Source organism: Leuresthes tenuis, unplaced genomic scaffold (genome assembly GCF_036924035.1).
Source record: "Leuresthes tenuis unplaced genomic scaffold, fLeuTen1.0.hap1 SCAF_10, whole genome shotgun sequence".
In the NCBI taxonomy this organism is placed as follows: domain Eukaryota; kingdom Metazoa; phylum Chordata; class Actinopteri; order Atheriniformes; family Atherinopsidae; genus Leuresthes; species Leuresthes tenuis.
The window spans coordinates 35,066,028-35,078,616 of record NW_027325364.1 but is presented as its reverse complement, the minus strand read 5'-3'; the positions used below and the strand labels follow the sequence as shown (position 1 = coordinate 35,078,616).

At 39.5% G+C, this 12,589-nt stretch overlaps 1 protein-coding gene across 3 annotated transcripts in view; it reads right to left on the bottom strand.

Annotated features, from left to right (window-relative positions):
- Positions 1–3,526: 3,526 nt before the first annotated feature.
- tgfbr2b (transforming growth factor beta receptor 2b) overlaps positions 3,527–12,589 on the bottom strand; it is a 44,528-nt gene continuing 35,465 nt past the window's right edge. For all 3 annotated transcript variants that reach the window (XM_072394976.1, XM_072394977.1, XM_072394978.1), the window contains 2 exons: positions 5,737–5,864; positions 3,527–4,650 (listed from right to left, as the gene is read on the bottom strand). In XM_072394976.1, coding sequence (XP_072251077.1) covers positions 4,390–4,650; positions 5,737–5,864 — 389 coding nt within the window. In that variant the 3' untranslated portion in view covers positions 3,527–4,389. The remainder of the gene's footprint in view (positions 4,651–5,736; positions 5,865–12,589) is intronic.

Sequence of the window (12,589 nt, the reverse complement as noted above, 5' to 3'; positions counted from 1 at the left end):
CTGCGTCATCAACAACATTCACTGTCTATCTATGGTAACTAACACACACAAGTTGGACTTTGATGTTCCCGCTACCGTCAGTGAGTCACACCAGTCACTGGAAGAGGAGCACATCAAGCTAAAAATGTAGGTGGAGAGCAGTTTAAGTGGTAGATGACTGTGAGAAAAAATGCATTTCATTGTGGAGATATTTTTATTGCAGCCCAGCGTACTACTCGGATAGCAAGGAAACATGCATCAAAGTTTAATTTTGGTTAACTCCGTCAGTACCTGTCGTCAATCAATTTCCACCGGTTGAGTCAACATTTATTTTGCGATTGAAATGTCGGCGACGTCTTCGATTGAAAATGAAATGTTTATTCAGTGTTGATTTTTCAATGTTGGATGCTGAACATGTTATAAATTTCTGCCGGAACACAACGCAGTAACACGGCACAGAGCAGATGTGTGGGACAGGAAGTCATGCGCAGAAACAAAAAAAAACACCCGGTTAATTTTCAAAATGATAATAATAAATAATTTTCTGTGGTAACTTGCCTTTACTTTTAAGATTTCTGACACATCTGAAAACATGATGTTGAAATGGCGTAATGTTTTCATTTCTATCAGTTTAGTATTTGACTGTGTTTATAGATTCAAGAGTTTTATTTGTCACATACATAATCATATAGAGTAAAATGTGCAGTGACATTTTCTTTTACCTGCTACCAAGAATTAAGGATAAGAATTTAAATATAAATATGTCAAATAAAAAAAACCTTGGCACAATAATTCCACACAAAATAAGAAAAATGCTTCAGTAAAAAAGTGTCGAGTGTAGGGTATTAGAATATAAGTGTCAAAAATTTACCATATTAACAATATTATTGACGTTAGCATTAAGGTGCAGGTGAGTGACATAGTCCAGTTTTTTATATTCTTCACTAAAGGGAAACAGGACAGGGAGGAAAAGGCTGAGCCAAACCAAGCTCATCTTTGGGCCAAGCAGCAAGAAGAGGAGCAGTGATAGAGGGAGAGCAGGTACTATAAAAGGAAGAGAGTATGCCAGACCTGTATACGTTTTAAAAGTCAGATGTATAATGCATGATAATTGAAGTATTGTGTAAGATTATAATAGAATTGTGTTCAAAAGCTGGTTTTCCTTAACCAGTTTGAACAGATTAGACACTATCATCAACATGATAGTGTAATAGGGCTTAGGTATCTATTTTAAATACTGAAGGAAATATGAAGCATTTGTATATATTATCCCTCTGTACCAGGACAATTCATTCCTTTTTATTCCTAATCCATGACTTGATGAAATTCATTCTCCAGTTTTTCAATGTAACTCATTTGCAAATCCTTTAGGATGAGGCTGATGTTCTCTGATAACAAACCAAAAAACAAATAAACCTAAAAGTCATTATTTTGTTTTTGTTCCTTTAAGACTCTGAAAATGGCCAGATTTAAATAACAGAATTAAAAAAAATTTCCAGGGGAGCATGCCCCTGAACCCGACTAGAAGTTCTGACTCATGACCTCAGTATTTTTTGGGCCCTGCGTACGGCCCTGATATAGTGTATCATTGGCAATAAAGTACATGTAAAATTTGTGTAATGTGAACATTTGTTCTTCATAGCTAAGAAAACTGTATTATTTAAAACCTTTATTTTGAACCTTGATGGAGCATGATGAGTTATTCAGGGGTTAAACAACCTTTGCAGCCATTATCCCAGGACTTATGAAGATACAAGAGTTTTTTTGGACAATATTGAACCATCACCCTAACATTACCACTTGACCTGATTTGAAATCTTTGCAAACTGAAGCTGTGTACTTGATGTTTTTATTTTTGTATTATACCAAAAAACGTGAAACCAAAATTTACTGGGTCAAAAGCCTTGTGGGGAAAAGCAGAAATTCTGAATTTTATATGTCAGTCTATTAGCAGTAGCCACCTTTGATAGTATTTACATTCTAAAAACACAGGGGCAACACTTTTCGACATTCTGGCTATTTCTGAAGTGGGAAAAAACCCTCCTTGTTTTATTTATTAATTTTTTCACAGATGAAGTTCATGTGGCAACTTCTGTGGCAACAAACACCAGGAGAGGGACGAAAAGCTGTAGCTCTCGATGACAGCCTGATTTTAATCTTTTTTTTTTTAATTTTCAGCAGAGTGGCTGACATATATTGCTTTCTGGTCGTGTGGCAGCCAGTGGCTTTAGGGATGCAGGGAAAAATGGATGGCAGTGTGTATTCAAATTTTGTCCAGTTGGAGAGACAAGGTGAAAAGAGGCTGGCAACAAGGCAGAAATATCTTTATAGACTACAATTTGAAATAGAGATGTGTAATGACACACCTCCCAGGCCTCAACCAGAGAACCCCCTACCTCCACCACCCTGTCTGTCCTTGATCAAGGATGAATATAGCATCTTCTTTTGCAAGTTAGTTCAGAAGCAAAAGTTCTTTCTCCTTCACTGAGAAGTATCTGCTATTATGTTTGTGATGGAATTATGTTCTTCCTATATGATTGCTGCTCCCTCATTTTCTCAGTAACAATATCTGTCGTTTAGGATTAAGACTGAGGAAAGTAGAGCAAGAAATATATAGAAATGTTTATGGTTCCATGTTGATGTGAAAATTTCACTTGCACAATTTCCCAGTCTAACCACAGAAAGTGTAATAGATACATTTGTCCACATATCCTAAACAAAGTCTTGTAACAGTCCATGGTCAAAATTTGTGAAATGGAAAAGTGTTGTTAGTGGCAGCATCAAAGATCACACGACAGCAACAAGAAGCACAATCCCTGAGTATGAGCATGTGTAACCTGCAAGCGTGGGTATTTTTAACATCTGAATCAAATTCTGAATATCAATTTTTACTTGAACTGTGACTTTAAACTGACCCAAGCCCTTTGCAAGTAAGAGAGAGGAACATCAAAAACTTAAGGACTCACGGGTGGGAGGGGAAATAGAAAAGTGGAACTGTGGAAAAATAAGGAACAGTACTCGCCTCAAACTTTATAAGATATAGCATAGCATTAGTCATCAGATTTATGCTATCCAGCACTCCTTCTTTTCATCAGCAACAAAAAATAACCATGTTTAACTTGTCTTCTTCATCATGTAGAAAGATGATGCTGGTAATTTATCATTATGCAGCAACACTTTGCAGCCAGTGTTGCTGCTATATGTCCTGTCAGGAGATAGAGTTGTGCACAATGACGAGTGTGTCAAGCATACAGTAACCGCTGCTTAAGCACTACTGAAGTTTTAAGCTTTAAGTTTATTGTGGTCTCTCCATACATATTGAACGTATCTGCTTTTGTTTTGGTCTGAACCATTATACTCTTCCCACTTTTCCCCAAGTGAGAAGAGCACAATGTGAAGTGCCACCCTTGCTAATCTTACGTCTAAGCCTCAACAGAGATGGGGGTTAGGCGAATCTAATGCTGCTAAAGAGTTTCAAGATTTGATGATATGTAACAAATCTAAAGTATCAAGTGGCTTTCTAAGATTAAAGAATCATAAAGAGCAGTCAGTAAAGAGAAATAATTTTAATTTATAAAAAATGTACAATATCTTACATATAACACATACTGGCAAGACAAAACATCTTTGGCAAACTGCAGATTGATATCAGCAAAACAAACTGTTTTAAGATATACATCCTCATGAAGCCTTTCGGTCTTTGTGTTCCACAGTAAGCTCTTTAGTAGGATTCATTTCCCTTTTTGGCTGATTTCTCTCATGTGTACAAACAACGAGAGCACCCACATTGGCATTCATGCACACGCACACGCACACGCACACGCACACCTACACTTACACACACACACACCTACACCTGACCTGTATTCCTTCGATAAGTTACTGGTAAGGATGTCTCCAGCATTGTTAGTGTTAAGGCAACTTCTCTGCTGACATTTGAAAAAACGTTGAAATTTGAAAAGACTTTCAGGAAAAAGCATGTTATAAATGAGAAACACATGGAAATTCTAAACATCTGTAATACATAAGTATGTCATGATAAAGTGCACATCAAACATCTTTGGTTTAAAAGGTATAGGTCTGTTTATTTCCCATATAGAGAGCCTTGGGTTAGGACAAAAGCCTGTTCAACTCTGTATGTTCAACACATCTTAAGAGGTTTCAAGTTCATTTAAGTTGTTTGGCTATCTATCTTTTAAGCTAATTTAGAGGAGTTGTTACAATTTGGAAGCAACATCAATCAGACTTTATCTTTGTTGGGCTACAATTACATAAGACATGGGGACTGACACTTACTGGCTTTAAGTGTTGCAAGAGCTCAGCTCCACAAACGTCACCATACTCAAATCAGAATAAACATGCTTGTGAAAAGGCCATCAGTGAGAGTCCGCAAAGATGTAGAGCTTTTCCTCACTTTTTGTCACTCACGGAGCAGTCCACAGCTATGATGTTCTGTATTTCATTTATTTTAACCTCTTCTTGTGGGATTTCCACTGCTATTGGGATTTTCAGCTCCTCTAGGATCTTCTCTGCTGAAGAGCTGCGGCTTGACAGCTTGTCCAGCTCTTCCTCCATTTCGAATATGCGTTCCGCGACACAGTGGGCGGTGAGGCGGGCCTCGGGATCGTGGTCCCAGCATTCCTTGATTGTTGCACAGATCACTGCAACGCCCTGAAAAGGATAGAAGAGACTGGATCTGACACTCTCGCTACATCTTAGATCATCCAGAATTTTCTAAAGATAAATCAATATGTTTTTATTAACTTAATCTTCTGTAAGCATTTCCCTTTTTGGTCAATTTTAGTTTGCTTCAAACTGTCCGTTATTCTTTCTTTAAATCTTTTGACTTGAAATAATCAAGTACATTAATATTTCCTTACATTCATTTAATGGATGCTTTTATCCAAAGAAACTTAAGTGAGGTACACATGGCTACAATGTGTGGTCCAATATCTTGTGCAAGGACACTACAACATGTAGACTGGGGGATGTTGGAAACTGAACCAGTAACCTTCTAATTAAAAGAGGATAATTGTAAATCTGCTTACTGCCTAAGTTTTGAAATACACATTATCTAAAAGGTAGCTAAGCACGGCCCATGGACTTAAGAAACTACGTTGTACTACCATGACTAAAACTGCATTTGTTTTTCTTTACTCATGTAGCATCAAATTTGGTAGACTTAGAGCTGTGCGATGTGTGTGTTTCACCTCCCCACATGTACTGATTACATATGGAAAATTTGCTTGAAACAAACAGTTTTTCCAGACTGGTGTGTATAGAAAATCATTTATCATTAATTAGTTCAGTGGTTGTCATACTATAGATTAATTCAGTACATCAGTTTGCTGTACACAAACAACACTTCTGCAAAATACATGGTCTGAAATGCTTGAAGAAAGCTCATTTTTGACAAGGCCTTTTAAAAAAAAAAAAAAAAAAAAAAAAAAAAATAGAAAACCATTTCATTTGCCAGTGTCTGAAACTGGATGAGAAGTTAGCATAAAGGCAAAGAGTGAATTTTGAATGTGAAACTTGTTTTGTTTTCATGCACTTTGTTGTTTATCAGTTTTAAATAATTTAGTTTACATATATACTGCAGAAATATGCAAGGAATCGCAAATGGATAACTGCATGTGACTGATACAAAGTTCTTTCAGAATGGAATGTTATTTCAATTACTAATGATATACAAACTAATAAAACTATTAAACTTAATTTTCTTTAAGGGTCTGTTACACATGAATGAATATTTACCTGATGCCTGAGCCAGCTGTCAGGGATCTCAGGTCTCCCTCTGTCTCTCAGCACGTTGTCCTTCATGCTCTCCACACAGGGGTGCTCTCGCACTTTAGAGCCATATGCTGGCTCATAGTCCTTTACCTCTGAAAAACAAGCGCCCACAAATCAGACATGGACAGAGGTCTTCTTCTGGGCTCCAAGTGAAAAAATATCAAATCAAATTTGTGGCATTTACATTCATATATCTGTTGAACAAAAGACGCACATGAATAAAGCACCTTGGATGCATTTGAAAAAAAATTAAATAAAAAAGAAATCATAGAGAAATTATAGAGAAAGAAAAAGTGGAACAGGTTGACTTTTGAATTATTGTGATATGATAAGTATAAAAGTATGAGGTAATTTCACCCCAAAACTGTCATATCCCCCAAACTTTATACCCCGGCACTAACAATGCTGACGGTAGGAAATGTTGTTTCTGCTACTACAGGAATGTAATGCCTGCCCTGACATTTTGTTTCAACCCAGGCCAAAAAGAACCAAAGTCAGAATCTCTTAATTTTTTCCATTTTGAGTTGAAAAATTAAACGAGGTAAAAAAAAAACAACAACCAAATAATGAAAAATGAAAAACAAAGTTCTGAGTCCAGATTTCCTGAAACCAAACTCACAACAGCTGTAGTCTGTCTTCATGCCTGAAGACAAAGTTCTTAGGGACCTCAGAAGTTAAATGAATTTAATGGAATAATACTTTATAAATCTCGGAAGGGAAAACGTAATATTGCTGTCTGAATTATTGAGGAAATATATGTACAGTAAATGAAAATAATATATAAAAGTAAAAATCAATTTGCAAACTGTTGGAAAGTTGAACGCGTAGCAGAGAGAGAATCATGGTTGAAATCTCCAGGGATCACCATAAATGCAATTAGAGGGTTGTGTTTGTGGCAGGACAACAACTGAGTTGATGATATCACATTCATTGTCTGCAGGTATGTCACCGATTCTGTTCCTAACTTTTATGGACAGAATTTCTAGGCGCAGCCAGGGCGTTGAGGGTGTCCGATTTGGCGACCTCAGAATCGGGTCTCTGCTTTTTGCGGATGATGTGGTTCTGTTAGCGTCGTCAGGCCGTGACCTGCAGCTCTCACAGGAGCGATTCGCAGCCGAGTGTGAAGTGGCTGGGATGAGAATCAGCGCCTCCAAATCCGAGACTATGGTTCTCAGCCGGAAGAGGGTGGAATGCTCTCTCCGGGTCGGGAATGAGATCCTTCCCCAAGTGGAGGAGTTCAAGTATCTCTGGGTCTTGTTCACAGTGAGGGACGAATGGAGCGGGAGATTGACAGGCGGATCGGTGCGGCGTCTGCAGTGTTGCGGGCTCTGCACCGACCCGTCGTTGTGAAGAGGGAGCTGAGCCAGAAGGCGAAGCTCTCTGCTTACTGGTCAATCTACGTTCCCATCCTCACCTATGGTAACGAGTTGTGGGTAGTGACCGAAAGAACAAGATCGCGAATACAAGCGGCTGAAATGGGTTTCCTCCGCAGGGTGTCTGGGCCTCCCTTAGAGATAGGGTGAGAAGCTCAGTCATCCGGGAGGGGCTCGGAGTAGAACCGCTGCACCTCTGCACCTCCGCATTGAGAGGAGTCAGATGAGGTGGCATCTGGTTAGGATGCCCCCTGGACGCCTCCCTGGTGAGGTGTTCCGGGCACGTCCCACTGGGAGGAGACCGCGGGGAAGACCCAGGACACCTTGGAGAGACTATGTCTCTCGGCTGGCCTGGGAACGCCTCGGGTCCCCCGGAAGAGTTTGAGGAAGTGGCCGGGGACAGGGAGGTCTGGGTTTCTCTGTTAAAGCTGCTGCCCCCGCGACCCGACCCCCGGATAAGCGGCAGATGATGGATGGATGTCTGCAGGTAACAGGTGATCTTTCTTGCCAGGTGAAATTTACAGCCAAAGGTGCAGAAGCACTTCTTCTCAGTGACATGGATAGGATCAGGCTGCTCTCACCCACAGTTCGTATGAAAACGTATGAAAAGTTATGCACAGATTTTAGTGCATAATCCTACGAATATCCATCAACACGAGCAACCAGTGTGCCTGCACAAAGCCTGAAGTCAGGGCTGATGTGCCTTTTATTCACAGAGGAAAATAAACATTTTAAAATAGTTACATGTCAGTATGAAAATTGTGGGCAGCTCCTGCTCCTCAGAGGTGACCTTTGAACCTTGACCCATAGATATTTTTGAAGGCTTACAGAGGAGCAACAAAATGGGCTACAGACCAGTTGTAAACAGTTTTGGAAAACTCTTGACCTATACTACCATCACCTATAGGGGCGCCACTAAGTAGGGTTTAACTTTAAGCAAGATCAAATCTGGCCAAACAGATGTGCTTACCAACCCCAAAACCTATAAGAAGTCTGAAAGTTTCCTGGTCATAATTTCACATATTAGAGGAAACACAATCGAACTACAAAACATATGGTGCTGCCCGCCACTGTGTACGGCAATTTAATACATATTGGAGTTTTTATATCATGCTTTCGGGTTAGGGTTGCATATATATCTGCGCATTCTTCAACTGAAAAAGTATAACCCTAACATGTACGTTTATGTCGTGAGAAAAGCTATGTTATGAAAACATAAAAATATGCTAATTTAGACATGATTCCTGCCACTCTGTTTCACTGATGGAAAGGGGCGTGTTCAATAGCTGAAACGAATGGAAGCCATTTTTCACTACAGGAATTGCGCATGCACACTGGTCGCCTTTGTCATTGGATATTCGTAGAACAATGGATGAGAATCAATACATAACTTTTCGTACGTTTCCATACGAACCCTTTCATGAGAATACGTTGATAGGATCACACCATCTGTTGTCAACAAGCATCACAATCCCTCCTACTTCTCCTCCTTGATGTTATTGTTTTACTATTTAGTTTTTTACCTTTCATTCTTTATCATGCATTATTTTATCTACTCATATTTTAAGTAAGTACATTCTTATTTTATTTCCTATGTTTTTGTTATTTAATCAGTCCATGGGACCCATTAAATTGGATTTTTAAGTTACAAAATTAAGTAAAATTGACTGAAAGCTAATAGCTAATTTAGCCATGTTGATCCCTTACATTTATTTATGAAATAAGATAATATATATATACACATACTGTATATATACATATGTATGATCAAAACTTCCCATATTGCCACCAGCAATATGGGAAAATCTAGTATAATAGTATAGTACAGGATTTTATAATGAAATCTAGGAAAAGCTGTGTTGCTGCATAAACGTCACGCTTCCTGTATGTCTCGGTGCTGCTGTGTCCTCAAATCCAGGAAGTTTGGAGATTGGAGCAGGACTTCCAGTCAGGAAGTTGGAGATCTGGAATCGGGACTTTGTACAGAAAAGCTGACTCTACAGGCCCACACTTCCTGTTTTGACATGTGGAACTTCCCTCATTCTTAGTATTTTAAAACAAAGTCCAGCCCATTCCCCTGAAGGTTGTTTATGCCAGAGCAGGTATTGTCCTCAGGTCTCTGCTGTTTAGATTTCCTGCGGCAGAGATGGTATAAATACCACACATTTTCCTGGAGCATACAGCTGAAACATAGAGCAGCAGAGAGTAAGCTGATCTATAATGAGAAAGTTTAAAAGCAAAAATAAAAAGAAGCGGCATACTTTTTAAACATTAAGGCAGAGTGGAAAAGACCTAATTTCATGCTCAATTACTGACTTGGAATGTATGCACTTGTCTTTATGTTTCTAAGAGACGTAAAGACCATCAGTACAGTCTATACAAGCTGCAGCTGGTTTTCCTTCACTGGACATTTCAAAGCTATGAAATAAATTTCATGTGTGGTTTGAGAACAGATTTTACAAAAGTGCAATCAGAGCATCAGTCTCACTTTCCTTTTGCTGTCTGGGGCCCACAGTTAAAACCCTAGTATATTCGATCCAAGGGGCGGAAAGCAGTTTACAACAGTTTCCTTTTCAGATTATTTGTCTGAAACCTTTGTGGCCTGGAGGTGAGCAGAAACTCCCATGGCCGCCTACATTCTAAAACAGTGTCTTGTTTGCCATTCAAAAGACCTTAGATTATCAAGAGGGGAATAACAAGCGACGTACTAAACACTGTTACAAAACAAACTATATTACGGCCATGCATAAACTGTAAAAAAACACACTATCATTGAGACTATATATTCTTGCATTCAAACAAAGCATCTGTCCATCTCTAGAGAAAGTTCTTTGGCAGGTTTGCGGTTAGTACATTAGTGCTCTGTAAAAGTTAAGTACAGCCTAATATGTTTTGGTGGGAGTTTTGAAAAGTTTATGTCACGTCTTTGGGTTTTGTTGTGTTTTTGTTTCTTGACTTTTTTCTGTCATGATTATAGTTTTTGTTTTCATGTTTCAGGTTTATATTCAGTCAATAGTTTTTGCCATGTTTCCCCTCAGTCACTCTTGATCATCAGTTCACTCAAGTCACCTTTGCTTTCCCCATCAGCTGCACTCCATCACCAATCACCTCCCTTTAGTATTCAGTTCCGGGGGCCTCATGTGCAAAAAACAGCAAGTTACTAACTTTGACCACCAACTACGATGCTGTGAAGACGGGATAGAAATTGGGGGCGCCATGGGCAATAATATTAGGACAATCACACGAATAAAGTTACTCACCAAGAGGCCACCCATCATGCACAGTGCCAACTTGTTGTCTGTTCCCAACAATATTGTTACGCAGAATGTATGAATCGTGCGTTGAACCAGGCAATATACAAATTCATCATGTGATGGCGCTTGCACGTGTGTGCAGTCGATAGCTCCAATTACATTAGGAAAACTGGCTCTCGCTTTAATGTCGGCCTGTTCAACTGCATCGTATGGGAATTTGATTTACCTGCTGAGATGCTCATGGGCATGGCTCCTTGCTGTGTTGCGCTCCAACGCCAGCAGCAGCTCTGGGCACAGTTCCAGGAGGATTGCCCTCAAAACGGCTGATGAGCCAGTTGTCATCATGTGCCAGCAAATCCCCTTTATCTCTGAACACATACTCTCTTCCAATTGCACCATTTGCAATGTCTTCCAACACCGCTAAAGCAGCCATTGTTTTTAATGGTATGCACTGCAACACTTTGCGCATGCTTTTATATCCACTCGTGTAATTGCAGACACATGGTTGTTAATTGTTCATCAGTGTTAATTGTTCATGTGTCTCAGATGTGCACATCGCTCATTCTGAGGACAAATTGTGTTCACATTTATTTATTATAACAGTTTCCCAGCATCACCTCTAAGTGTCGCCAAAGAATCAACAGCTGTAGAAACGTGCGTACGACAGCCCTGAAGTTGACGTGAGGCACCACACATTTCTACGGTCGTTTCGCTCTTGATACATCTGATCGTTGACGTGAAAAGGTGCGTACGTCACTTTTTCGTGCGTAAGCACCCTTTGTACATGAGGCTCCAGGTCTCCCCTTGCACTTTGCGAAATCCTCACCATCATTGATGTCACCGTCATTCCTGTGTTCAGGTTTGTCTCGTTAATAGTTCATATTCATAGTCATAGTCAACTTTGTTTTCTAAGTCAAAGTTAAGTTTTTTTGTAATCCGGCTCAGCCACGCCTTGTGTTCCTTGTGTTTTAATAAATCAAGTTTCACTTTAAATTATCTGCATCTATCTGGGTCCTAACTCCCACCACGCCACGCACAATCACCACCAAACCTGACAGTTTAAGTAAGGAAAAGTAAGCAATATCCTTACTGTAAGCAGGTGAATTTAGTTTAATTAGAATGTAGGTCTGAAACTTAGAGAAAACTGTTTTTTTTTTACTTTATCAAATCATCAAGAAACTGAAGTGAAAAGCAAACAGCTGAGATACCACTCTTCTTTCTGCATTAAAAAAAAAACTTATGGCAAACGTTGAAATGTTAGGTCCATCTAAAGATTCATATGCAAATCTAAGAATCATTCTACTGTTACCTATAGATGGTTAACACAATCATTGAATTCATAAGTGGTTTATGTGTGTGGGTTGAGTTTAGCATTTAGCACCACCAGTGTGAGGTGATTCTGACTCAAAATTATGGCCAACATTTATGCCTGCATTTCTGTTTTTTAAAGACAGCTTGAAATTATGGCAACAGAGACCAGAAACTAATCAGAGAATTTATGGAATTAGTGGGAAATAGTTCACTTTAATTTTATATATATATAATTAGGGTACTGTTGCCAATAGCTGTATCCTGCCATAGACCACAAGGCTTTTGTTTGGCACAGTGCGAACTGTACGCTACGGTCCATTTACCCTGCATACCCTCAGCTCAGAACATGTAGGCCCTGCTGCGCCCTGCAGGCTAATTCTGGATATGTAAATAGAATGCTTGGAGACACACAGAGAATGTACTATAACTGACGACAGCAACAACGGCAGGGGGGGGGTTGAATTTTGATCCTGCATTCTGACCCCTGTTGTTGTTGTGCAAAGGAAACACGCACACGTTTACACGCGTGCATACACACACACACACACACACACACACACACACACACACGCACACACATACACATAAGCATATGTAACGGAGTTAAGGTGTAGTGGATTCCACTTGCCATAAAAATTAATCACACAATACTCAAACTTAATTGTCCTATGGGACTTCAATGCAGCACCCCTGTAGATTAGGGTCGTGAGTCCCGGGGGAGAGCAGCAGTCGGACCTTGCTGTCTCCCTGGTAGATGCACGAGTATGAGCTCCGCTATTGTTTTATATGAATTACTTTGATTTTAATACTAAGGTGTGGTTTAAGTATTCATTTTATGAATATATACCATACGGTCGAGCACGTCCTTTTGCATAAATA